The 25,712-nt window shown below is 35.8% G+C and overlaps 3 protein-coding genes across 22 annotated transcripts; 2 read left to right on the top strand and 1 right to left on the bottom strand.

The window, feature by feature from the left end:
• LOC100122489 (sialin) lies at nt 1-5,427 on the top strand. 2 transcript variants are annotated; one of them, XM_008211588.4, is made up of 7 exons: nt 1-573; nt 1,952-2,169; nt 2,243-2,479; nt 2,561-2,648; nt 2,727-2,947; nt 3,027-3,557; nt 3,636-5,422. In XM_008211588.4, exons 1-7 carry the CDS (start codon nt 504-506, stop codon nt 3,756-3,758), a joined length of 1,488 nt encoding a protein of 495 aa, XP_008209810.1. In that variant the 5' UTR covers nt 1-503; the 3' UTR covers nt 3,759-5,422. The 2 variants fall into 2 exon arrangements, with proteins under 2 accessions (XP_008209810.1, XP_001606095.1); XM_001606045.5 differs by having other exon boundaries at nt 30-573; nt 1,940-2,169; nt 3,636-5,427.
• Nucleotides 5,393-9,123, bottom strand: LOC100122500. The gene is made up of 9 exons (XM_001606057.6): nt 8,485-9,123; nt 7,682-8,400; nt 7,420-7,594; nt 7,014-7,355; nt 6,730-6,932; nt 6,407-6,650; nt 6,084-6,323; nt 5,836-5,994; nt 5,393-5,747 (listed from the first exon to the last, which is right to left on the bottom strand). The coding sequence occupies exons 1-9, from the start codon at nt 8,584-8,586 to the stop codon at nt 5,532-5,534; spliced, it is 2,400 nt and encodes a 799-aa protein (XP_001606107.2). The 5' UTR covers nt 8,587-9,123; the 3' UTR covers nt 5,393-5,531.
• On the top strand, nt 9,094-25,523 carry LOC100122523 (CAP-Gly domain-containing linker protein 2). 19 transcript variants are annotated; one of them, XM_008211582.4, is made up of 21 exons: nt 9,094-9,340; nt 10,029-10,197; nt 14,806-14,874; nt 15,243-15,395; nt 15,610-15,780; nt 16,788-16,986; nt 17,698-17,926; nt 18,494-18,547; nt 19,604-19,744; nt 19,823-19,987; nt 20,466-20,486; nt 21,109-21,289; nt 21,371-22,042; nt 22,106-22,227; nt 22,302-22,614; nt 22,693-22,844; nt 22,912-24,641; nt 24,714-24,804; nt 24,883-25,118; nt 25,202-25,377; nt 25,451-25,523. In XM_008211582.4, exons 2-21 carry the CDS (start codon nt 10,086-10,088, stop codon nt 25,495-25,497), a joined length of 5,034 nt encoding a protein of 1,677 aa, XP_008209804.1. In that variant the 5' UTR covers nt 9,094-9,340; nt 10,029-10,085; the 3' UTR covers nt 25,498-25,523. The 19 variants fall into 19 exon arrangements, with proteins under 19 accessions (XP_008209804.1, XP_008209803.1, XP_008209805.1 ...); XM_008211581.4 differs by having other exon boundaries at nt 10,048-10,197; XM_008211583.4 differs by having other exon boundaries at nt 10,061-10,197.
• The last annotated feature ends 189 nt before the right edge of the window (nt 25,524-25,712 follow it).

Raw genomic sequence — 25,712 nt, forward strand, 5'->3', positions numbered from 1 at the left:
GAGCGAGAATACGTAGTTGTGGTGTAACTGGTAGGAGTAGGTGCCTAGGTGGTGGGATGAAAAGGCTTATAATCGTCGAGTGCGAGACAAAGACAGAGTCTGTGATATTCGCGGAGAAGGAGAACAAATAAAAAAAAAATCCAAGCGGAACGACAGAGCGCGAGTACGCATCCGAGTGGTAGGCGTATACACGGGGCCGTGGTGTGTGCGTCAGTGAGAGATATGCCTCGGAGCGAGAGCAGCGGATGTGAAAGTCGACAGTAAGCGCGCAACAACGAGACGGCGACGAAATATCAGCAGCTCCTCGAGTGCGTTGTTATATATCAGTGCCTACTCTATTCTCTGCTCTAAATCTTACTACAGTGCTACTGTTATAAACACGCGATCGAGCCCGCGCCTGACAGCGCGACGTCAATCCACCAAGACGCCAGTCGATTGTCCGCAGTCTCCTCATCGTCGTCGTCGTCGTCGCCGTCGTCGTCGTCGTCGTCAGCGCTGCAGCCATGGAGGTGCTGGACCCGAGCGTCTCCAGGGACGACCAGCCGCTTTGTCTCAACGATTCCCTGCAGAAAGGTCTGCTCCTTCGCTCTGTTTACCTTCAAATATGTATCTTTTTTTTTGCACTCGCGCGAGACAATAGCCTTTCCGCTGTATTGTTCGTGTCTAACGGTTTATTATCGCTCGATTTTCTGCCTCTCTTCGCGTCTCTGTTCTAAAAAAGTCGGGTCGACTCGGTGACAGGCACGACCTCAGGATGCTGGTACCATTATATATCTCTGTGTGAGACTGTTGGACTTTACTGCTGCTGACTAAGAGGCTGACACAATGCTATAATCATAATAGTAACGCCTACAGTCTCTACTTGTACCAAAACTTCACTGCATTTTGTTGAAGAAACGTTATTATTGGTTAAGAATGTTGGGTGATAATGTGATGCATCAAACGGGTCTTTCCTTTCCTTTGTATTTTTTATCTGACTGACTGGGCAATTTTCGTCCCTGCATCGATATTGCTAATTACTTTATAAGTAGTGTAATTATTAGTCTTATTGCTTCTTGGAAGAGGTTTCATTTATTCGCTCAGGTTGTATAACACAAAAGAATTTATAGCTCTTGTTATACTGGCTGCCTTATCAAATTTAAATTTAAAGTTATCTCTTGAAACGTGAGGCACATTATCAAAATATTGTCTGAAAAATAATGAAAACTGAAGCTAATCAACTTGAGTGATTCTTGGAGATAGTGCAAGATAAAAATAATGCAAAGCCTGATGAACCGAATATATATAATTTGTCATTAAATAATCTATGAAAGTTAATGTAGTATTTCAATTCTTTTTATTTAACTTTTTTATATCTTTTTATTGACAACAAAGTGCTTATTCTTATTGAAATACAAAACAAGTTAAATCATTTTGAGATTAAAGTATGATTAACATCGTCTTATATTTAGCATTGATATATAGTAAATATTGTAGAATAATATTGAGAATTTTTGAATGTGAGAAATTTCAGAAAAATATTTTTTCTTTTTAATGCATTTTTCAAACTTTTATGTAGTAATTGAAACAAGTGATAGTAATGAGATAAGCCAGCATGCCATGTGTTATGACAATCCAATCTTTGCGGAAACAGAGACACAGTCGTATAGCAAGTTCATATAGTTGACTCACAATCTCTCTTCAAATGGCCAGAGATACGATTGAAAAAAATCAGCTTGGTTTCTGCTTAGTTTGCTGTAAATCCTTTGTTGAAAAATATTATTCAGCAGCACTCATTATAATGTATAACGCAGCAATTTTAAAGAAAAATATGAGAAAGCATTTGCGCCTGAATAAATAAAAAAAAATTTACTTCATACTACATGCACTGAATCATTATTTATTCTCCTTTCAAACACTGTTGAGAACCAGGCCCTATAACAAGTTGCATTTGTTGCAGTACATTCATCAGGTGGCCCAATAGCAGATAGTCGATCATGCGTAAAGTCAAGACAAATTTTTGGTTTCATGGGCTTTCTTGGATTTGCCTTAGTCTATGCGATGAGAGTAAATTTGTCTGTTGCTATTGTATCAATGGTCAACTCAACTGCTGTTCCTAATCCAGATAATGGTACTATTGTCATTGATGACTGTCCTAAAACAACACCTGTTAATCAAACTTTTCCTCCAGTAAGTAGAATTTTTTACTTCTATAATAAAAATTAAGTTAAATCATGACAGTAATGAAACATTTATTGATTAGAGTGAAGGTGAATTTGATTGGGATGAAAAAACACAAGGTATTATTCTTGGTGCATTCTTCCTTGGATATGTCATGACCAATGTGCCAGGAGGAAGAGTAGCAGAAAAAGTTGGTGGAAAGTTAGTTTATGGACTAGGAGTGTTTTTAACTGCTGTCCTGACTGTAATAAGCCCTTTTGCAGCCTACTGGGGCTTGTATCCATTCTTAATCATTCGCATAGCAGAAGGTTTCACTGAGGTATGGCACTATTTGCTTTAAATCATCCTTAATTTATATTGTTATGGCTCTGTTATATTTGATGACTTTTTGTTTTCTTAGGGTGTCACTTTTCCAGCAATGCACAGTATGTTAGCCCACTGGGTACCACCTCTAGAAAGAAGTAAATTTGCCGCTTTAGTTTATGCAGGTAAATACATTAAATTTGTTTTCTGAAATGCAATGTGTATACATCTATGATTATAAAATTGATTGATTTTTGCTTTAGGTTCAAACTTTGGAACTGTTATTTCTTTGCCATTGAGTGGCTGGCTCTGCTCTTTGGAGTTGTGGGGTGGCTGGCCACTCTCATTTTATTTATTTGGTGGTCTTGGAATAATATGGTATGCATTTTGGTTGATGTTAGTATATGATACTCCTGCAAAACACCCGAGAATAGATCCTCAAGAAAAAGCATACATAGAATCTCTAGTGGAACCTAAGGATGAGGTAGTCAAAGTGAAATATTATTTTCTCTTTAAATAAATAGTTTTTAATGAATTTTACAGTAAATATTACTATTTTATAGAACAATACTGCTGGTGTACCTTGGCTATCAGTATTCACATCTCTTCCAATGTGGGCGATAGCTATTACTCAATGTGGTCAATCATGGGCTTTTTACACCCTGTTGACTGAACTACCTACCTACATGGATAGAATTCTGCACTTTGATGTACAACAAGATGCATTCCTATCAGCATTACCATACTTGACCGCCTGGATTACTGGTCTGATCATATCCAGTTTTGCAGATGCTTTATTAGCTCGAAATATTGTTTCTCCCCTCACTTCATTCAAAATGTGGAATACAGTAGCCTCTTTGGGACCTAGTTTAAGCTTTTTAGGAGCTATTTGGGCTGGATGTGATCGACTTACTGTGATGATGATGCTGTCTGGCTTGGGATCACTGTATGGTGCTGTTTATGCTGGTAATCAAATGAACCACATCGCGCTAGCACCTCGATATGCAGGAACGCTTTACGGAATTACTAATGCTGCTGCTAATGCGTGCGGCTTTCTTGCCCCCTATGTCATCGGTCAAATAGTTAATGGACATGTTAGTATAATATCATTGAACGTCTTTTTTTTAATACGAGGGTTTAAGTTATTTATTCTTTGTTTCCCTTTGTTATAGGAGACATTGGCACGTTGGCACACAGTATTTTTATTAGCTGCTGTAATTAACATTGGAGCAAATTGCTTTTATTTACTCTTTGCATCAGCTAAAGAACAACCATGGAGCAATGGTCACAGTTGATGACAAATTGCATCGAGAAAAGAAGCGTTCAACGTCATGAGCGACATGCCGATGAATCGTCTGACTCTCAGCACATTTTAGTTAACGGATATTCTTGTTTATGATAAATCATCTTTTAAAGCAATATTCCGTTTTAGTTTATTAGATAAAATTTGTTGTTTTTGCGTGAAATTGGTGCGAATAGTACATTTATTTAATTGTTAACTAAAAAAAGTATTTCTTTTGTTTGATTGGCGAATCAATCAAACAGTGATGACTTATACAGGATATTTAGCTTTAAGAATAATTGAAGCAAGTGCTGACAATATCAGTAAACAAAAATATTACCGCGTTAGCTCTCTTTTTGCGAGAATCTGGATACGTCTTATACTTCTGCTATATGTCTTGTTATTTTATCTATATTTTTGAGACCGTACTGTTGCCTTAATTCCTTGTAAAGTAAAATCATGGCTATCTTTCTATTTTCGACGATTTTTTTACGTTTTGTGATATCTATTCGATGAACGGTTAGTACAAACGATCCGTTATACTGTAGCATGAAAAGAGAATATTATTTCTAGTGTACCGAAGAATATATAATGAACTTATATAAGACTTCCTAGACTTTATACTTCTTTACGTTGAATTTTGATCGTGTGTATGAAATGTTTATTCGCGCAATGTATTTATACAAAGGAAAAAAATATTTAACTTTTCTAAAGTTGTATTTTTTGCGTAGTGTAATTATACCGAAACACAAGTACCAAACTGTAAAAATGTCGTTTATGAAGCATTGATATGTTTGTAAATTATTACTCCTTAATTTGCGTCAATTGTAAAAATATTGGATCCAGGCTTAGACATCTTCTTTTATGTAGAAAATTATTAATTACCTAAGTATAAAGTAATTTTTTATAAAAGCTTTATGAATAAAATGTTAAATAATAAAATTGTAAATCATTTATGTAATCGGTAGTATAAAAATATAAATTGTAACAAGAGGAATAGACAGTATTAGAATAATGAATTTTATGGTAGGAAGGGAAAATATAAAATAATCTTGCTGGATCAAGATTTACTGAATGTTTGACGACATTTAGTTATTTTATTAATCGTAAATCTCATTACTCAAAATTGAAAATACCATTCCTATAATATTTACAAAATCATTGATGACATTTACGTTCATAATATTAATAATGTTTGAACATGTTGTGTCATTGCTGCATTAAATTTTCATTCCACTAGAAAATTATATGAATAAATATAAAAAATTTATGTATATATGCATGAAAAATTAAAAGAATGAAAATACTATTATTTCATTTTTATCAACATTCAACAAAAGAAATATTAATACCTATTCGTCTGTTGAATCAAGTTACTTAACAATGGGGTAATTTATCTAGAGGCTTAGTATAATTATTGCTATTACTACGTTTATGAGACTGAAAATTGTTTCAAGTTTTTCTAAATTAATTCTTTTAAGGAAAATTTCTAATGAGAAGACCTATATAAATAATGACTGCCTTAAAGATGTGAACATTATGACGAATACAATAAGATAAACAAAGGATTAAACTCAATGTAGTTATTCGAGTGAAAATCGTTTCTGAATTGGAGTTGTAGGGTTTTGTAAATGAATTAACAAAAGATAATACTAGAAATTAAAACATTTATATTTACATTATCTTAGTCTCTTATAATTTTACGTCTTTAGATTGATGTATAAAATATAACATGTAATTTTATTGTATAAAAAAATAGTGAGCGACTATAATACGTTTTGAAGTATTATAAACCATCTTTTTTCTTGGCCAGTTCGAAAATCATGTCACGCATACGGCTCAAATTATGTAATTCAGTTGACAATTTTTGAACCGATTCCTCTTTTTCTACAATAGTTTTTTGGTAACTGAGACATTGCTTAGCCTGTTGTTCGATTTCTTGATTCAGTGCTTCTATATCTTTTTGAATTGAAGAAATTTCTCTATTTTTCTCTTCAATGATCTGAAAAAAAAGAAAAATATTTTATGAAGAAGAGAGAATTATAAATATTATATATGTTACAGGAATAAAAATATAATTAACATCGCACCTGTTCTTTCCGATTAATATCTTCTTGCGCTTTTTGAAGTAATTTAGTGATTTCTTCATTTTTACGCGCAAACTTTTCCTCTAATTCCTTCATGCGCGTATCACACAGATTTATCTGATTTTCCTTTTCCAAAACAATTTTTTTCAACGCCTTATTTTCCTAAAGAAAAAAATGTATTATTCAGAAGAATAATTAGTTGTTTTTTCGTTTTACCTGAATCTTCGGATTTTAATTCAATTATTATTTACCTGTACTTGCAAAGCATGGGTTTTTTGCGATTTTTCTTCTTTTTCGTGAAGTGTTTTCGCTAACGCATTTTTTTCAACTTGGGCGCCTTCTAAACACTGCTGTGTATTAAATAATACTTGATGCAGTTGACTCGACTGAGCAATCAGCTGTGCTAATCTATGCTGAAGACTTGTTGCATGGTTAGACGCTGCTTCTAAACTGGCTTGCATAGATCGCTCAGCATGTCTCATTGATGCTACCTAATTAGCGCATAAAATGAGTTCGCAATTAGTATTTCAAAATTTTGAATTTATATAAATATAGTAACTTTTATATATCATACCTTATACTCATACAGCTCCATAACAGCTGAAGTAGTCATATCTAATAGCTGATTATTTTTAAAAGCATGTTCAATTTTAGAAATAGATATATCAAGCCTCTCTTCCTGAGCTTTTGAAAATAAGGGTAAGAACTCATACGGATGATTACTTGTTGAACTTTCTGAAACCTTTGTAGCATTTGTGTTTGCTTGAACCAACAATAAAGGTTCTAGCTCAGCCATGCAACCAGCAACTGCAGAAACACTTTAAAAAAGACGTGTTTTAACAAAAAATGCTTAATAATTGTGTTTTAATAATTTAATTAATAAATATTGGTTATTACCATTCCTTTGGATATCCAACTGTAGATGTTAAATGAAGAACTTTTTGTTTAACATATCTGTCTCCAGTGAACAATGCAGTTGCCATTATCATTTGCATTTGTTTTCTCTGCAATAATTCTGTATATAGTGTTAACCATTGTGAATTTGTTGCTAAATCAGCTATGAGAGCCAATGCATGAATATAAAAATCGGTTGTAGGATCCTGTTGAGAAATATTATTTTAGTTAACAGTACTTAATGATCTTATTGATCCTAACCATTTTATTTGAACATTAATACATACATGAAAGAGATTTCTTGGCTTTTCTATATACTGGGAATCATTATTGCACTCTAGAATTTTTTTCATTAAAATTTGCATTTTTGGCACTGTTAATACTTCCAAAACTCGGGTTTTGATAGCAGGGGTTTTTATTAATTCTTGAAAAAGTTGCATGAGTTCAATTAAAATACTATCTTTATCCATATTTTTTCCAAAACTTCCATCCATATCATCATCTTCTTTTACTAAAAAGAGTGTTAACATAGACATATCTAGTTCCTCCAATACCTCTGATTCAAGGTTTTTGTTTTGCCGTGAATCTATTACAATGGTTCTTATCAAAGACAATGCTTTTGAAGCAACCTGCAAAATAATTCTGTTACAACTTTTCTTTGAAATATTTAGCATAAAAAAAATTAAACCTTACATATTCAATTGGAACCCATCCCATGGCTGTTTTGATGATTACTGGATACAATATTAGCAAGTCTGGGACTTTCAATTTCATCAAGGAAGACAAAAATTCTACTAGAAGACTTGCGCATTCTCTATTAGAAATATCCTTTGCAGATTCCAAAATAATTTTGACATCTTTTACATAGCTAATAATCAGAAACAAAATTTTAATTCAAACAATTTCAAATCAATCATTTATACTATGTTTTGACATTAATTTAATTGTAACTTACTTTGGATAAGTCAAAAGAACAGTTCTGTAGTGTTCATTGTGCCTAATATCATCAAAGAAATCAACCAAGTGCCTTAATAGAAGTACATCTTCATTTTTTAAAGTAGGTATGATGTTTGTAAATGTAATTGCAGCCACATCTAATATATAAGAATCTAAAATATCACTATTTGTATGCTCCAGAATAATTAACAATTTGCAACACTGCACCCTTATGTTAACACTCTGTCTTCGAGCTCTCACTACATTCTGAAGAAATGTTTTTGTATTTACACTTCGCATCAAAGTGTAAACTGCAGGTAAATTTTTGTAACACAGATTAACTAGTACACCCAATGAAAGTGAAATGACTTCCTCTTCATTGGATTCAGTTGCCCATTTAGATAGAGTTGTAATTAAATGCGGCAAATGAGCTTCTTGCCATGATATTTTTATTCCGTACGTCAACTCTTGCAATAACTTTAGAGCTCTAGTTCGTTTTTCGGATGTTAAATTTGCCTCTAAAAGTCTTGATAAAATAGGTGCAAATTTGTATGTATGTATAAGTGCGTTGCGAGCAGAACAGTTTTTGCAAGCAGCTTGTAGAACATCGACAGCACTCCAAATGAGACTTGATTTCGATCCTAAAGAGTTCATCAACTCATACAGACCAATATAAAATGTAGTCGATATACTTGAGCTTGGATCGAATATGCTTGGGTCTAGTGATGCACTTATAGCCTAAAACAGTTATTGATGACTTACTGACTGTTACACACATAGTTTCATAAGCACAATGACTTTATATAAATAAAAAAAACATACCCCAAGATTCATCTGTATGACAGAAGACACAGAGTCAGTTGGGTGTTTCTCATACTCTGAGGCAGCAGCAATGAATGCTCGAATATGCTGAAACTTCTCCATCTCTGATTCTCTTTCTACGTTTCTCGTAATTTAACACACACAAAAGAGTCAAAAAAATCACAAAAAAGAAGGAAAATTAGAGGCAGGCACTCTCGCGAGCGGCGAAACGTGCGTATACGCACGTACGCTGTCCGTTACTAAACTCGGCTAAATTTTGAAATGCAGCGTTTTATGACACAAAGCCATCAATTAAAATTAACGGCATTGTTCACTGACACCCGGTCGACCCTCGAAAAACCGCGAAATTCCGAGGGTGTCTATTGCCAGAAGCACACCCATCACCCGAACAGCATGTGTTGTAAGTATTTGAAATTTTCAAACATAACATTGGCAGTTGCAAATTCACTTTTTACGAAGATGGCGTTGTGCTACGCGTAAAATGCGCGCGCGCATATAATTCCATACTCGGCACTCAGCAGCTGCTGCCCTCCAGCGGTGAGTTTCTCGCGCTGAATTGAATGTTCCGATTCGACCAACGGTCGCTCATCGGTCTCGCGCGCTCTACTATTCTACGAGATGCTGAGGGATAAGAGGAGGAAAATACGCGAGTGAGAGAGAGAGGCAGTCAATGTGAACCTAAACGTCACGAATGAAATCCGAACTCGAGAATCGTAAAGCAACTATCTTTTGAAAGTACAAACAATAACGGAGATGCCTCGGTAAACGGCATACTCTGGCAGGGCAGTCGCGTTCAACAGTGATAAAGTTTGAATTAAAAATTGTGTTGTGACGCGTCGTATATTGCTTATAGAACGTATGTTTTTGTTCCTGGCTTACAACACTGTACACCGACCTAACCTATCTGCGATGCACATTTTTTTATTTAAAGTTCTCTCACGTACTGAGTTTAACGTTCTACTTTGATGATTTATTCTGTAGTTATCGGTTGTATGTATTACCTGTGTTCAATTAATATCGACTCATTCACCAAGCGATACTACCTGCTATAAATAGACAGAGATTTGTATTAATTGCTGTTAATAATAGTCTGTGTCCTATTGGGGATTGTTTATGTTATCGTGGGCAGTAAGCCTGTAAAGTTATCAAATCATAAATCTTAACTGTACAATTGTACATTAATTTTTTTTGTTATCAAGCCTGTTCATGTGATACTCTTAGTATTTTAGTCAACTATAGCATTTGATTATACAAAGCATTGGGTGGTCATTGAAGTGTCTTGTAACAGATATGTAATTTACACCTACGTACAACATTCAATATATAATCAGCTATAAAAATAGAGTTATAAGAAGCTCTAACCCTTGATCTGGCTTCAGTTGTTCTTGAAACACTGTGCAGAGCAATTCTTCCATTGTAGATGTTGCTTATTCGATAAAGCATTAGTTTATTCATTTCTCACTTAAATCAGGAAAGTGCTGTTGTAATTTAAAAATGTGCATTGCAATCATGAGGAAAGAGCATACAAGTGAAATAATAATCAGTGAATCTTTGATGTCATAGTTGTATTTAATAGTGAGTGTGTAATATAGTGCTGGAAAATGTCTCAAGAATCAAAACCATCGGGATTAAGACCTCCATCGAAAATAGGTCGACCAACCTGTACAGTAACTCCAAAACCAGCTGTACCGCCTTCACCACCTAGATCAATAAGTAAGTTTCTTGAATCTTGTTGAACATCAAAAAAGTATAAATAAATACACGCATAACATTTTATTTCAATTTATCATTTTTTAACGAATTACAAGCATGATTGAGTTAATTAAATTATCCAATGATTTTATTAGGAACTGCTATATTTTATTTTTATCACAGCAGGTTTACATGATTTTCTCACATTTTTATCAAACAAGTTCGTTTTTCAAATAATCATTTACATTTAATGACATGCTATATTTGATTAAGAAGTTGTTCATAAAGGTGAGTGTATAAAATGACTTTCTCACCCATACACAAGTTTATTAACTTAGTAAATAAACAGAAACTAAAAATGGTACATGGGAACTAAAAACTTGCAAACCAACTTCTTCTTAAAACAAAATCATTCCAACAATCAAGCATTTAATGAAGTTATTTTCTTTATTTCGGCGTAGCTTTCCGCTCCTGCTCACGGCTCCATCTTTCGCATAATCGACGATTGGCTTTATTTATAAAACTATCTTAAACGATCGAGAATCTATTTTCGATACAGCGTGTTATTTTATAAAAAGCTTGACTCTCTCTCTCTCTAGAGGATGATTTTCCGGTTTCCTCGATTTCGCGAAGATTCACGCCTGGATGCTTCGCGTCTGATTAGTTTCATCCGCTACTACTTGCACGCATACATATCGTGCCCTACTCTATCCTCTCCTCGTACAGTTTCCTGTCGTTTTATACACCGTCGTACCTACAAACAAATCAAAATAATCACGCAGCCGTAATCTCTACGTCACGAAAAGTCGCATATCTCGAAAACTTGGCCCAAAGCTCCCCCAATCCAAAACAAACACACGCCAACACCTTTGTCATCGCGAAAAGCACAACTCCTCGAAACTTCCACAGCTCGTGTGTGGCGCAGTCAGAAGGCCAGCAGCCGCCGGCGCCAAACCTTAAAGACGCTGTCGCTGCAGAATGTGTCTCTTCCCCCACTGCAGAGCAGCTGCGAGAAGCCAGCCGAGCGTTTCTTCTTTCCCGCCGCCGTGTCTCCGATGTTTACGTTCGCTTTCCCCCCGTCGCGCTCGCAAGACGCCCACCTACTCTCCTGTAGCTTCGGATGGCCAAGATCGCCGATCCGCGAGTCTCGATCTTGCCGCATCACGGGACGTAGCTCCTCTAACGATCGATATCAAGCCGGAGTCTGCCTACTTTTCGCTTCGACACGAAAGTAAACAGTAAGGTATTACGGTTTTGCTTTTTTCTTTCGATTCGGTCTACACTGTGACGGCTTTTTTGCAATATGCGCGAATGGTTTTGAAACGTTGATTTAATTAAGATGTAGTTGCGAAAGGCTCATGCTAACTAATGCTAATCTTTGGTCGTTTTATATTGTTCCATCGCGCGGCGTTCGAAACCATTTAATATAGAGATTAGCCTAGTTTCTTAACATTTTCTTCTTTACGCGAAAATCGCCATAATATTGAACTCGCTGATGAAAGAACATCTAGACAAAATAAAGAGCTTTTTAAATACAAAAAAAAAACATTGATAAAACGTCTGAATAACCATTACACCGCACGTCGGCAGTTTATCGTGTTCTCGGGTTAATCAGATTTGTCACGGTGAATTATCCTGACAACACAGCTCATTAAACTCCCCGGCTCTATATAAGCGACACGTTAATCGCACCCGACAGCACTACATTACATCAACTTTCCCATTCAACTTTCGACCGACTCCGATGTCACTCATCCCATACACATGTCTTATTATTCCATCCGCGCGCCCGCGCGCGCGCGTTCGTTCTCGTCTTTTCCAAAGCCGCGGCGCAAGGTTTTTCGTGAATCGAAATCCTGCGCGAGAGGCATATCTCGACGATCTCGCCGCACATATAAGTGCAGTCGTAATCGAGGGCACGAATCTCACCTTATTGGTATACACACACACACACACATACGCGCGTGTTCTGCATTCACTCTCTCTCGTCATCGGCTGCTGCTGCTGCTGTGTGACGCATTCGTGACGAGAGGATACGTTATACAAAACGCATTTTTTTTTCATATTGTTTCCCATCGTGTCACGGCCGAGCTCGCGAGATTTATGGCCGCCCAAAAGTTATTTGAATCTACTGCAACTTTCCTAATTTGTAAGGTTGTTACATGGTGCGATGCAGGGAAACAGGGTTAATCACTGTTTGTTTTGCGCTTCGAGGCAATCAGCTGTTACGCGCTCTTTCACTCGCTTGAGTTTTGGGCTTATTGCTGTTTCAAAGTTATTCGCACGACTGATGCCTAAAGTTGCTATGCCCGAGATAAAAAGTTCGGGTTTATTTATAACTTAGCGATGATTTTCAGATATAATTGAATGACGCCATGGTCGATCGTCCTGAAAATTATCACCTCAAAAAAACGTGTAAATATTCAGCAGTTGTATCGAATCACAGCAATAACAGCGGCTCAACCGTTTTAGCGTCCGCATAAAACCCCAGCATCTGAAAGTCCGCGGAAGAACTCGCACATATATAATTATACACGCAATTATTTCGTCTCTCTTCGCGTCGCAAACATTCATCGGCAAATATTGTGATTTCGAGAATGACGCGTGTTTCATAACATCATCGCCTACTATACACCGATATGGCTCGCTTATACACTTCTTTTTTTTCATCTAACGAGGTAAACTTGACATCGGGCGCGCGGGACACCTTGAGCGCGCATTTACGCGCGGTTATTCGGTGGCTCCTCTCGGCATATATAAAATATTAATGAAAGCCCAACTTTAGTCAAGGCTAATTTTCTCGAGACCGGTTCGGCTGCTACTATATACCGCTGCGCTCTTTTTCATCAATGATCTCGCGGCGGCGCACCTATAGCGCGCAAATTCGAATAATCCGGCCTTGATTGCGCTCGATTAGCATGAAGCTCTCATCGCGGCGGCTGTTGTTTCATTATTTCGTGTAAGACAAAACGCTGTTATGACGTTATCGCCCGTCTGCACAGGCAAGCTGTACGTCGTACGTTTCCTATTGTTATTATTGATGCTGCGATCATCGCGCGAGATGAAAATGGAAATCGCGGAAACGAAAGAAGCATAATAGAAGGTTGAGCCGACGACTGTTGTTTAAGGTTCGGGCGTAATTAATTCAAACGCGAAAATTCATGAAGTTACTCACCGCTCACTCGCGCGCGAGCTGAAACAATGATCGAACCTTTTTTTTTCATCGCCGCTGCACGGAATCGGATTGTAACGATGATGAAGAGAATGGTAAATATTGCACGCGTCGTCGAAAATTCGTAAAGGCTCGTTCGCGCGAATGAATAATTAAAATAAAAACAGAAAAAACTGTTTACAATACGGGCCGAAGCTTCCGAGTCGCAAGCCTGTAGTGTTCTTCGAGTTTTAAACGATTTTCTTCAAAGCCGAACGAAAGGAAAAGCCGTCGTAGTATCCATGAGAATCTCTCGGTATCGCAAATCCATCGCGTTTCCAGCATAGCTCGAGCTTCTCCGCCCACGAGAGAGCCGCTAGCGAGCGACCTACTACTATCGCACACCCACGTCCTTCATAAATACTTAATTGCATCGGGAATGACGATAGACCCGGACGTGTGTGTGTGTGTGTGTGTGTGTGTGTGTGTCTATATCTATATCTCGCGTTCTTCTCTCGATCTCAGGGATAATCTTTTGTATTCCTCTCCTCGTCTCCTATCTCCCACATGATCCACGATGTACGAACACATGCTCTATACCGATGCGACTTCCTGCTTCTGGCGTTTTTTTTCCGTGCGTAACACGACAGCTGATGGAATCGGCGCAAATGTGAGGAAGAGCCTTATTCTTTATTTTTACCGTTGACGCGGGGTCAAGTCGGCGCCGTGGCAATATTGTTACGAGGCAGTTTTGCCTTTTCGATCGGAACACTTATAGCAGTTGCGTAATGCCGAAGACTCGCAATAATGCACTCGCGGGAAACGATGGAAATCTTAGGTGGTAGTACGACATGGACTGTGAATAGTCACTTTGTATTTTAGAGCTTGCATTTCTTTGAGTTTTCGAGAATATATTACGTTAAAAATGGATTCTCGAGTTATCCTGCTCTTATTTGCATGTACTGCTATTTTTGCGCTTCGCTTATCTGTCTTGCAGCTTTACGCTTATCGTTAATGGAAACATTGATTGACACTGTAAATATTGCGACGGGAAAAATACATTTGCGTTTATAAAATTGATCGATTATGTCAATTTTTTCATTCATCGATATATAACGATCGTTATTTACTGTGCTGTAATAAACTTCAAACGCTATAAATAATACATCAAACTACTTTTACGCGACAAACTCGTTAAACGTAGCTATAGTCGATCTGAGTTTCATTCATCGATAAACTAGCCTATAGAACGTTCGCGTACAAATATAGACATTACTGCCTCGAGTAATTTCTGCTTGAATTGAGTGTTGAAGCGTTTTAGCACTACAAAGTTCAGTACATCAACTCAATTAAAATTTCACCATGCATTTTTTAAACGGGTTTTTGGTGGCGGGTCGCTTTTGTAAGTATAGCCGTAATCGCTTATCTTCGTGTGGCTTCCAGTACGATATTTGTTGTTGTGTTGCATGATTTGGCAGACTCGATGGAGCCACTTTGGGAAACGCACGGTCGCCGATTGAGCGAGGCTGGAGTTCGCAGAGGATCAGGTAGGTTGGCACGTTCGAGATCATCGGTTCGGATTTCAGACAAAACAAGACTTGTGTATTTGCATCGTGTTTGTCTTGTATAGCTTGTTCGGAGTAGTTGCATGTGGTTCTTGCTCTATGTAGATTTTGAGTATGAAGTTTTTATTGTAGTTGCACTTGTATTTTTTGTGTTGCACACCCTGTCCTGTATGTTAAATGTAAAGAAAATAGCTTACTCATGCAGAGATAGGAATCGCTCGACTGTTTTAAGAAGAGTTGTTTGCACACGTTCAAAAACAATAAATTCAACGACGCCGAAACGTATCTTCAAGACGATTCGAGTTTCAAAGCCCCATAACATTGCTGACGCTTGCTTCCTTCCGAAACAGATAATAGCGTCGTTCTAACCGAGGACACCGACAGCTTTATCATCGGAGACCATGTGTGGGTCGGCGGTACGAAACCCGGCCAAATCGCCTATATCGGCGAGACACAATTCGCACCGGGAGACTGGGCGGGCATCGTCCTCGACGAGCCCATTGGTAAGTTTCACTCACTCGCTCGAACAATGAGAGGAAAAATCTACTTTGAATCCGATACCTTTACGGCCGTATCGAGTACATCCATCCGACGTGGTATAGATAAGGTCCGAGTTGTGTAAGCTATACCTGTACACGTCACTCAGATTTTTCCTCTCTCGCAAGGCTGTGTTGGGAAAAAAGGTGTACACAACGCGTACGGCACTCTTTTTTTTAGGAAAGAACGACGGATCGGTGGCCGGCTGTCGCTACTTCCAGTGCGAGCCGAAACGCGGCATCTTCTCCCGGCTGACGAGGCTAACGAGACAGCCGATCCATGGGGTATCGCCGATTTCGCCGAGCGAGAGCGTCAAGGGCAGCCTCAACAAGTCAATGTCGCCCTCACTAAGTAAGCCCCGACCTAAGTACGGCTCGCAACGCTAGAACCCCTGCACCTGCCTCTCCGTCTTGGATAAGATATTATATAATTCTCTCTTTCTACGTTCGCTATTATTATACACATTTTTTTTGTCCCTCGTCGTATGTCCGTCTGTCTATCTCTGTGTCTAGCTGTCTCTTTCTACTTTTTTACGTTCTACACATATACACGCATTGCCATGTTATGCACTTGGTATATCGAATTCTGTTCGCACTTCACTTTTCTATTTGTTTGCTGCACACTTTCATAGAGAAACCATACCTTCGATTCAAGTTTTAATTATATCATTGTACAAACTAGGTCATCGGAAGGTATTGTTTCTCGTTAGTCGAGACAAGCAAGCATTTTTTAAATATTTAAAACCACTTACTTATATTTTGCATACTCTTGCTGGTCTCTTTTTGTATTTGAATAAGACACTTGAATTAAGTGACCAAAGTCCTTCCAGACTTTGAGCAAAGAAAAAAACATTCGCAACTGCAATGAATTAGCAAAAGTTAGGCTTTAGACATACACGCGACAAATGTTTAAAATAGCTTGAGCGAACAGTAGCGTCAAGGATGAGGAGACTTTAATGGAGCTTCTTACTAATCGACGTAGGCCCAACAAGCATCACATAAGTGTCATCGAGAACGAATCTTATTATTCACGGATACACGAACGCGAACATGTAGTGCTTATACCCACACACACACGCGCGCTACATCTGGACTTGAATTAGCTTTTATAGATTGTTGTCACAGTCAACTGGTTGCAGCAACAGCAGCTGCATTGCACGATTATTATTATAACTATTATCACTGTTATTGCATAATAAAAAGAACAATGAAGCTGTGTAATACTCCCATATGTGCATGTGTATCAGACCTCTTAATGTTCGTTTGTCGATCTATATTATACACGCACCGGCAGTGATTGCCTCTATTTCATAAATACATTGCAACCTTGTTTACACGTACACTCGCGCGTAAACGCAGACAACTCGACGACGAGCCTAGCATCGGTGTCTCAGAAGGAGTTGCAGATGGGCGAACGGGTGATCGTCTCGTCGAGCCAGGGCAGCAAGACCGGTGTCCTGAGATACATGGGGGTCACGGAATTCGCCCCCGGCGAGTGGTGTGGCGTCGAGTTAGACGAGCCTGTCGGCAAGAATGATGGCTCCGTGGCCGATAAGAGGTGCTCACCAGCTTTATTACCTACATGGTTTTTGCGCGTTGGACTTGGTTCTCGTAGGGATGAACCTAGCTTAGGATTTTCAAATCCTTATCCACTGGAATTTGGTATGGTTCACTTGTATTATCACGAGAATCTGCCCAGGTATCTGAAGAGGCATCTGGGATTGACTGGAATGGTGGAAGAATTTTCATGATTGTTCTGATAATGCAAGCCTGATTCATACCAAAGATTACGCTTTAGTGTGTAGAGAAAGCGACGATCGTTTCTTTACCATCACTTGATTGTCTTGATCGAATAAGGAATGAAGACATTGATTACTCATATGTAAAAGCGACACTTATCATAAGTATCTTTGTAACTCACAAGCCGCTTGGATGAAGCTTTGATAATAAAAAAATCCCATGCAAGCATAGGGTTGATCCATACATTTTCTGTCTTTTAGTCAATGTGTTCGTTCTAGACAAGGCATCAAGTCGTGGTAACCCATACAAAAATTCCAGTTCCAAACAGAAACTATTGTATGAAAAACCTCCATACTTGTAACTTCACTTAACTGTCTCTTCAATTCACCTCTAATTGTCAACTATGTTAATGTCGATGTACACCAACACTAACAGTTTTTGTATGGGAACTTCAAATGATCTTCAGCCCCGAAGGAAACTCCACCTAACAAAAACTAATCTCTATTCTTTAACCAAACCCATCCCATAGGTACTTCGAATGCCGTCCGAAGTACGGCCTGTTTGCTCCTGCGGCCAAGGTCAGTCGTTCGCCGTCGAACAACAACAGACGTTCGACGACGCACAGGCCCAGCGGGGCATCTTTGAGCATGTCTCTGCGCAAGGCCGGTTCGCGTGAATCGCTGGCCTCGGTAGCGAGTCAAGCCACCAGCATCGCCAGCAGCCGGATCGCAACCGGCTCCACCAGCAGCACCGCCAGGGTAAGATTCGCCATGCCGGAATGACGCCTTCCTATTGTTGTTCTTCGTTACTATTATTGATACTACATGTATTTGCTGTTTTAGTTGTCTTTTTGTTCGACTAACATTGTACGCGTTTTAGGATTTATTTGCTAGTCCATGTCTTTTTATTTATTAATTTTGTTAACGGAACATATTCGAGAAGGTAATGCTTGTTTACCGCGTGAACAGAAGTGTTCGCTGAATTTAACAAAGTTAAACTTATGGTTGTATACTAAAAAATAGTTTGATTCTAACACGGTAAATGATGCATTGTCGTCCTCAATACTCTATTTCAATGTTCAAATCGAAAGTAATACAATCATCTATGTATGATGTTAATAAAGTTACAAGCGACACACTCATGTACAAAGCAGCAGCGGAACCTGTCCTAGGCCGAAGATCTCAGATGAAGATGTTTATATTTTGTTGATATTTATATATGACAATATGTATATTTGCATGCGTGACATACTAGAACACGATCACATGGCTCGGAGTTACCATTTTTTGTTGTCGTTGAGTTTTAGTCTTTGTATCGTCTTACAGTTACAGAAGGCTGGTTTGTTGCGCACTTCGACACCTGCTCGAAAGACAACGCAGGTGAGATCATGGTTTTTTCGTTTTGGTTTTATTGCAATTAAGACACTGGTGTAGTTTTTGGTCAAACCTTCCAGCGTTGCATGTGTAAAGCGATGGAATTGAATCCTATCCTTTAATTTATACGTTGTTGTATGTACACATGTTGTTCCTAAAGTATATGCAAAATACATAGGCGTAAAAAAATAGGCTGAATCTAAAAAAAAACTATGTTCGATACTTTTTGTACTTCACACTTATTTGATGTTTATGTTGTGCCTATACAATAAAAAGACAAAATTCCCCACACTTTACATAGTAGCAACAGCTTCTAAAATGGATAGGTAAGTATTATTTTAAGTTTTGAAACATACATACATATACTGCACTCTCAATAAGCGCAAAGAAAAAATATCAAGATTCATACTTTCTAAAAGCAAAGTTAAACGCGGATTTATAAATTTCGCATCAAACTTTTTTATTCGAAAACCTTCATGGTAACTGTTGAACTATTAAATGTCAGTATTTCAAAATAGCATGACGTAATTATTTTGTAGCTTTATCTGATTCAGCATATTTGTCTGCCTATCAAGGTAGTTTAGTTAAAGGTTTAATCAAGGTATTTTATAAGCATCAATTAATGTAGATGGCAGCACAAGCTTAGTGGTAATTGTGGCTATTCGTCTGTATCAGTAAAACGTAGTTTGTGAATTTGTATATAACTAACTTATTATAATAAGCTTGAAACAAGTAACAAATGTGCCAAGAATATACTTATGTACGGATATATTTTAATAAATAAAATACTGTATATGTTTTTTTCCCATCCTTATTATTATGTCTACTGAATCATACCTTATTTTTAGACTTACTAGTAATAATTGGACAAGTTAGTTTAGACTGTAGTTATTATAATTAAAAAAACTCATTAAGCTTGTTGCTGTAGTTGTTTTATGCACATATGTGTAATATCTATCGGATTGAAAAAAATTAGGTTTATGCTTCGAGTCTGTCAAAATGCATAATTGAATGATGCTTTAAAAGCAAAATAGAAAATAACGAACAATATTCGGATTTTAGGACATTTTGAACGACAGAAAAAAGGAGATAGAAACTCTTCGCAAGGAAAGGGATTTAGAACGTGAACGGGTCACGAAAGCTGCCAGCCAAGCTGACGAAGCCGAGAAAGCAATCGCAACTCTGAAAAAAGAATATGAAAAAGTAATTTGTATTTTTATCACTACATCGTCTTTTTGATTTAAAAGAAAATAAATTTTAATGAATGAACGTCTTTCACAGTTCCGAGAAGAAACAGAGAAGGTTTCACAGGAAACTCAAAGTACCCTAGCGCAGCTTTTGGAGGAAAAAAATCTCTTGGCCACGCAATTGGATGAAGAACGCAGAAAATGCGAAGATTTGCTGTTCCGCTTCGAAGAAGAGTCCATAAGCAAGGACGACATACAGGTAAAATAGAGGTTTTGCAAATATATGAAACCCTAAGGAATAAGGAGAACTGGTGCAAGTACCTTTTTACACTTATACACCTAAGCAGTTTATAGAATACCAATTATATATACTGCGCACACACAATGGTGATGGTGGCTGCTCCCAAAGCAAAGTAGTTTCATGATTTGCCATTCGCTTTATAAGCATTTTTTAATGACCCATTTAATGATCATAATGATCGTTGATAATAATTAATAGTAATTAAATAATTGGAAGCATACTATACTTGATGTAGAAATTCATGTTAGCATTAATTTTCTCCATCAAGTTACTAATGAGATCAAGTGTTATTCAATACTAATATACAATTTTTAGTAACTTATATCGTTAATTAATATTTTTAAATTCATAAAACAAATTAAAAAAAAAGTATATTTCCAGAACAAGATAACCCTTAGTGAACTAATTAGGCAAACATTTTTCATTTTATTTTCAGAAAGAAAGCTCCGAGCAAAGTGTGAGTATATGCTGGAAGCCTTTTGGGTCTGACGATACACTGAGGATACTTTTCTGCACAGCTTGCTTCTTCATCGTCGCATTAGAAATCTTATTTGTCTTTTCACAAGCTCTAGCAAAACTATACTTTCTATTTCTGCTTATCAATGCATATATAGCTTTTTTCAAGTAGTTATTTACTTAGCAGCTTTCAAGCTTGAACACTTACTGCGTACAAGTAGAGAAATACGAATGTGTGGACATCTTAAACTATTATTTTTCTTCAAATGCCGCAAATTAATTAGTGTAATATTCGTATTGTTATTTACAGAATTTCATTTGTTATTTTCAGTACTATTTTCAAAACTTGATAATCGTTAATTTCAATTTATGTTTAATATACACATGTATATATGTATAAATACCTATTTTATACTGCTTTTTTGTAATTTTGTATTTTTTATGCTACATTATTACTGTTGTATTATTTATTCCATTGTTCTTAAGTTTGTTAATTAAATGTTATAATTTATTGTTAATAGTCTGCTTTCTATAATTCGTGTCTTGAACTATTTGTTCTCTCGTTAGACCATACAATAATTATTCTATTATATTCTTTATCAAATCATTTTTTCAATAAATAGGTGGCAAATTCAATATATGAAAACAAAATCAAGGATCTAGAAAAGCAACTTTCTGAGGAAAGAGAACGAGTTATACAACTTGAAAGAGATAGTACAAAGTTATTTGAGGCCGAAGAAGAATTAACTAAACTTCGTATCGAATTACAAAGTGCAGCTGCCGGCGAGAAAAATGAATTTTCAGGTAAATATTGCAAATCTAAAATACAATCATATTACGTTTATTTATATCATGTTTAATTATCTATCTTCCAAACGCTTTCAGAATTACAAAAACGTAATGAAGATTTGGAGAAAGCACAACAAGAATTTGAGAAGCTTCTTGAAGAAAAAACTAAAACGATGGAGCAATATATTGCAGAGATAAGTTTAGCAAACGAAAAGCTGAAGGAGAAAGAGCAAGAAAACGTTTCACAGGAAGAGTCTAAATCAAATTTACGTAAACAATTAGACAAAACTACTAAGCAACTAGAAGAAAAGTGCGCGCTCATTGATGAAATGCAGAATAACTTCAAGGCTCAAACTGAGAACTTGCAAAGAGAAATTGAACGACTTAAAGAAACAATAAAAAATATTACAGAACAAAATACAGTAGACAGAGCGAAACTTGTCGAAGAATATGACAAACTATTAAAGGATAAAGAAGAGATCATCAAATTAAAAACATCAGAATTAAAGCAAGAATCACAAAAAATATTTGCTACTCAAGAGGGTGTCTTGGAACAGATGAAAGCTGAAAATGCTAAGCAAATTCAAGAACTCTCAGAGTCCTTTAAAGCTCAGTTAAATTCTAAAGATGCGCAAATCGAGCAAATTTCTACTCGATTGGAAGAAAAAGTACAAAATGCTAGCAAATTAATAGCCCAATTAAATGAGTTGCAAATTGGTGGAGTTACCAAAGAGAATGAAATGAAAAAATTGTCAGCCGATTTGGAAGGTGAATAAATTTCGTGACTTATTAAAAAAAAGAGTCATTATAACTAAATATGTTTTTTTTCAGAATTAAATAAAAAATTAATGATTTCGGATGAAAAAAGCCAGTCTCTCAATCTACAATTGAATGAGTTGAAGGTTAAGCATGAAGAAGAAATTAAAAATATTACGGAGCAAAAATCAAAATTGGTATTTATTAAAAATCACTCAATAATATAACGTCATATATGTATATATTAATAAAATGCATTTTCTCTTCTTAGGAAAATGAAGTGTCTACGTTAACCCTTGATATTAATAGTCTAAAAGAACAACTAAACGAGTTGAATGAGTGTGTCAAAATGAAAGATATAGAATTATCGAAAATGCAGAATTCGAAAATCGATGAAATGGAAGATTTGAAAAAACAATTTCAAGAACAAATGGAAGGTAAAAATAAATCGATTCAAGATATTACGGCTGACGCTACAGAAAAAGCTTCGAGATTAAGTACTCTTGAAAAGGAATTATCAGACTTAAAATCAACTATAGCAAGCAAAGATGAAGAAATCAAAAATCTTACTAAAAAAACATCGGGTAAATATTTGGTATTCAATGTATAAATTTACAATTTCTTTTAGAAATTTTGTATTAAAATTGTCTTCTTATTTTCAGAACTGCAAGACGCCTTGTCTCTATCTGATAAAACTAAAACTAATTTAGAAAGTGAATTACGCACTTATGAAAAGAATTTAACAGAATTAAATGAAAAGTTTAGTAGAGCTGAAGAAAAAATCAATCAGTTATCAAGTCAAAAAGAGAAACTGGTTAGTTTAAAAATTTATGCTACGTATGCACATATGAGATATCCAATAATTTCTTAATTATTTATAGGAACAAGAAATTGCTAATGCAGTCAGTACTTCAGTTGACTCGTCCGATAAACTTGTAAAGTATAACGAAGAGTTAAGACAGAAAGAAAAGGAGTTGGATCAAGCTCGAGATAAAGAGTTTGAATTGCAAAAATTAGTTACGTCTGCAGAGACTAAAATTAACTCAATGCAAGAAGATCTTAATAAAACTAACGTATTAGTTGATCAAATGCGTTCAGAACAAGAAGAGTTTAAATCTAAGATAGCCTTAGAAAAACAAGAAACACAGGCTAATCTAGAAAAAATTAAAATCTGTCAGTCAACTGAACAAGAATTGATCAATAAAAATAAAGTTCTTGAAGATAATATGCACAAAAAAACTTTAGAAGTATCTGAATTAACGCAATCTCTTCAAGACGCTCAAGAGAAAAACTTTCTACTCGAAACGCAACTCAAGGAAGCTGTAGAAAAGTACAACAATGAAAAATCACAGTTGGAAAAGCAAGTCAACGATACTGGAGCTAATGAAATTACTCTTAAGGAGAATATTCAAACTTTAGAAAAATTAAATGCTCAGTTAATTACTGATCAAAATGCAATTGTTGTTTCTACGAATGAGCTTAAAGGGGCTTTAAATGCCAAAAATCAACATGTATCTGAACTAGAATCTATAATAAATGATAAGGACCTAGAATTAAAAGAAATCGTAAGCAACTTGGAAAAAATAAAAATAGAAAAAGAAGAAATTCAAAAGAATTTGGTTGAAACTAGTAGTAGATATAACGATACGCTTACAGAGTTAACATTGCTCAAATCTTCAAATACCAGCTTAGAGTCACAAATGACTTTGGAAGTGGCTAACTTAAAGCAACAATTGGAAGATGAAAAAAATACGTTGGATACTGCTCTAAAAGAATCAAAAAAAGATCTTGATGAGCTGAAGAAAGAATTAGCTGCAAGTTCTGAAATTATAACAAAAACAAATCAAAAGTGCATGGAAATGGAAGCCTTATTAACAACCAAAGAAAAAGAATTGCAAACACTTAATGAAAACTTGAGTTCTGAAAAAGAAAATAATAACACAATAGCACAGCAGATAAAGGTGTTGCAAGAAAGTGTAGTCGCAAAAGATAATGAAATTCTTGCCAATGATAATCACATATCATCTCTTAATGAAAGTATAAAGAATTTAGAATCTAATATTAATATACTAAAGGCTGATTATGAAAATAAATCGAAACAGCTAGCTGAGTTAGAGTTAACATTAGTAGAAGTAAAAAAATCAAACGAAGATAGACTCAGTGATGATGTCAAAGAAAAACAAAGACAAATAGATGAACTAATTAAGAAACATCAGCAAGATATTCAATCTAAGGATACTGATATTTCTGAGCTTAAAAAGGCTGAAAATAATAAAGATAAGTTACTTCAAGAACTCAATGATAAACATAAAGTTGCGGAGGAGTTAATTAAAAAATTCGAAGAAGATTCGAATTCCAAAGATAAAACTATTTGCGAATTAAAAGACGCTGAAGAGAAAGCTAGGAAAATCTTACTCAGTTATGAGGAGAAGCAAAAAATTGAAGATGGTTTGGTGGTTGAACAAACTGAAAATATTAAATTGAAAGATAAAACGATTATTGAGCTTCAAGATGTTAAAAAAGAAATGGAACAAAGAATGCAGAATCTCATGGAACAAATCAACGTTGCTAATGAAAAATCTGTACAATTTGAAGAGGTTCATAGACGCATGTACGTGTATAAGTATTGCAACTTTATATTATTTAAAAAAATAATGATTTTACTGATTTTTTATATTTTTAGGGAAAAAGAAAATAAGCAACTGCTTGCTAACTATAACGAGACCTTACACAAGTTGAATATTGCAAACGAGAACCTCAAAAATAACACAAACGTAATAAGCATTTTATTAAAGCAAATTTTTTGTTCTTGATTATCTAAATAGTTTATTCACGCCGTGTTTTTTTTTCAGAACGACATGTCTAATAAAGTTGCCAACGTAAAGACTGAAGAGAATGCTAAACCTATTATAAGTAGTTCAGACTCGGAATATACTAAGTTAAAAGCAGAATATGATGAGGCCAAAGGTCAAATTGACTTCCTAAACTCTGTTATAGTTGATATGCAACGTAAAAACGAGGCGTTGTCATGTAAAGTACAAGTCTTAGAAATGGGTATTCCTCCTCAAGAAGCTGACGATTATAATCTGTGAGTAATTTTCATAAATTTAATGATAATAAGATGTATATCGCTTGACGTATATTTTTTCTTAAAAACATATGGTTTCACAGTAATCTAATTGAGAAGAAAATGCAACCACCAAGAATGTTCTGTGATATCTGTGATCAATTTGATCTACACGAGACAGAAGATTGTCCTCTCCAGGCTCAAGATCCCGAACCTCCAAGACCAATTCAAACGGAGAAAAAGAAATCCGTCCCGAGACCATACTGTGAAAATTGTGAAAGTACGTAATTCATACAAATTTAATTGGAGTATAATATATATTTAATTTTCACTAATTACACATTTTTCCCTAGTGTTTGGTCATGATACTTCAGCCTGCGAGGATACAGAAACATACTAAAGTTTTTATTAATCTTACTATATTATTGAAGAATCTTGCCACAGATTTTAAGAAGTGTATTCTTGTTAAAACTACATGTTATATTTTTGTATAAAAATGTGTCAAAGGCAGATTCTTAGGTTGATATTAATAATTTTCTAGTAGTTTACAATTGTTAGTAATTTATATATTTAATTTTTACTTGCTATTAATTAATGTATCATATTCTAATTTAT

This window comes from Nasonia vitripennis, chromosome 2, assembly GCF_009193385.2.
Source record: "Nasonia vitripennis strain AsymCx chromosome 2, Nvit_psr_1.1, whole genome shotgun sequence".
NCBI lineage: Eukaryota > Metazoa > Arthropoda > Insecta > Hymenoptera > Pteromalidae > Nasonia > Nasonia vitripennis.

Bases quoted from the DNA above. Each gene is read 5' to 3' on its own strand.
- LOC100122489 (XM_001606045.5), top strand. From the start codon at position 504: ATGGAGGTGCTGGACCCGAGCGTCTCCAGGGACGACCAGCCGCTTTGT. The intron at 2,480-2,560 runs GTATGGCACTAT...TTGTTTTCTTAG, and splicing joins TAGCAGAAGGTTTCACTGAG to GGTGTCACTTTTCCAGCAAT. The intron at 3,558-3,635 runs GTTAGTATAATA...CCTTTGTTATAG, and splicing joins GTCAAATAGTTAATGGACAT to GAGACATTGGCACGTTGGCA.
- LOC100122500 (XM_001606057.6), bottom strand. From the start codon at position 8,586: ATGGAGAAGTTTCAGCATATTCGAGCATTCATTGCTGCTGCCTCAGAG. The intron at 7,595-7,681 runs GTAAGTTACAAT...TCTGATTATTAG, and splicing joins GTTCTTTTGACTTATCCAAA to CTATGTAAAAGATGTCAAAA. The intron at 7,356-7,419 runs GTAAGGTTTAAT...ATTATTTTGCAG, and splicing joins GATGGGTTCCAATTGAATAT to GTTGCTTCAAAAGCATTGTC.
- LOC100122523 (XM_008211582.4), top strand. From the start codon at position 10,086: ATGTCTCAAGAATCAAAACCATCGGGATTAAGACCTCCATCGAAAATA. The intron at 16,987-17,697 runs GTGCTCACCAGC...CCCATCCCATAG, and splicing joins GGCTCCGTGGCCGATAAGAG to GTACTTCGAATGCCGTCCGA. The intron at 22,228-22,301 runs GTATTTATTAAA...TTCTCTTCTTAG, and splicing joins CGGAGCAAAAATCAAAATTG to GAAAATGAAGTGTCTACGTT.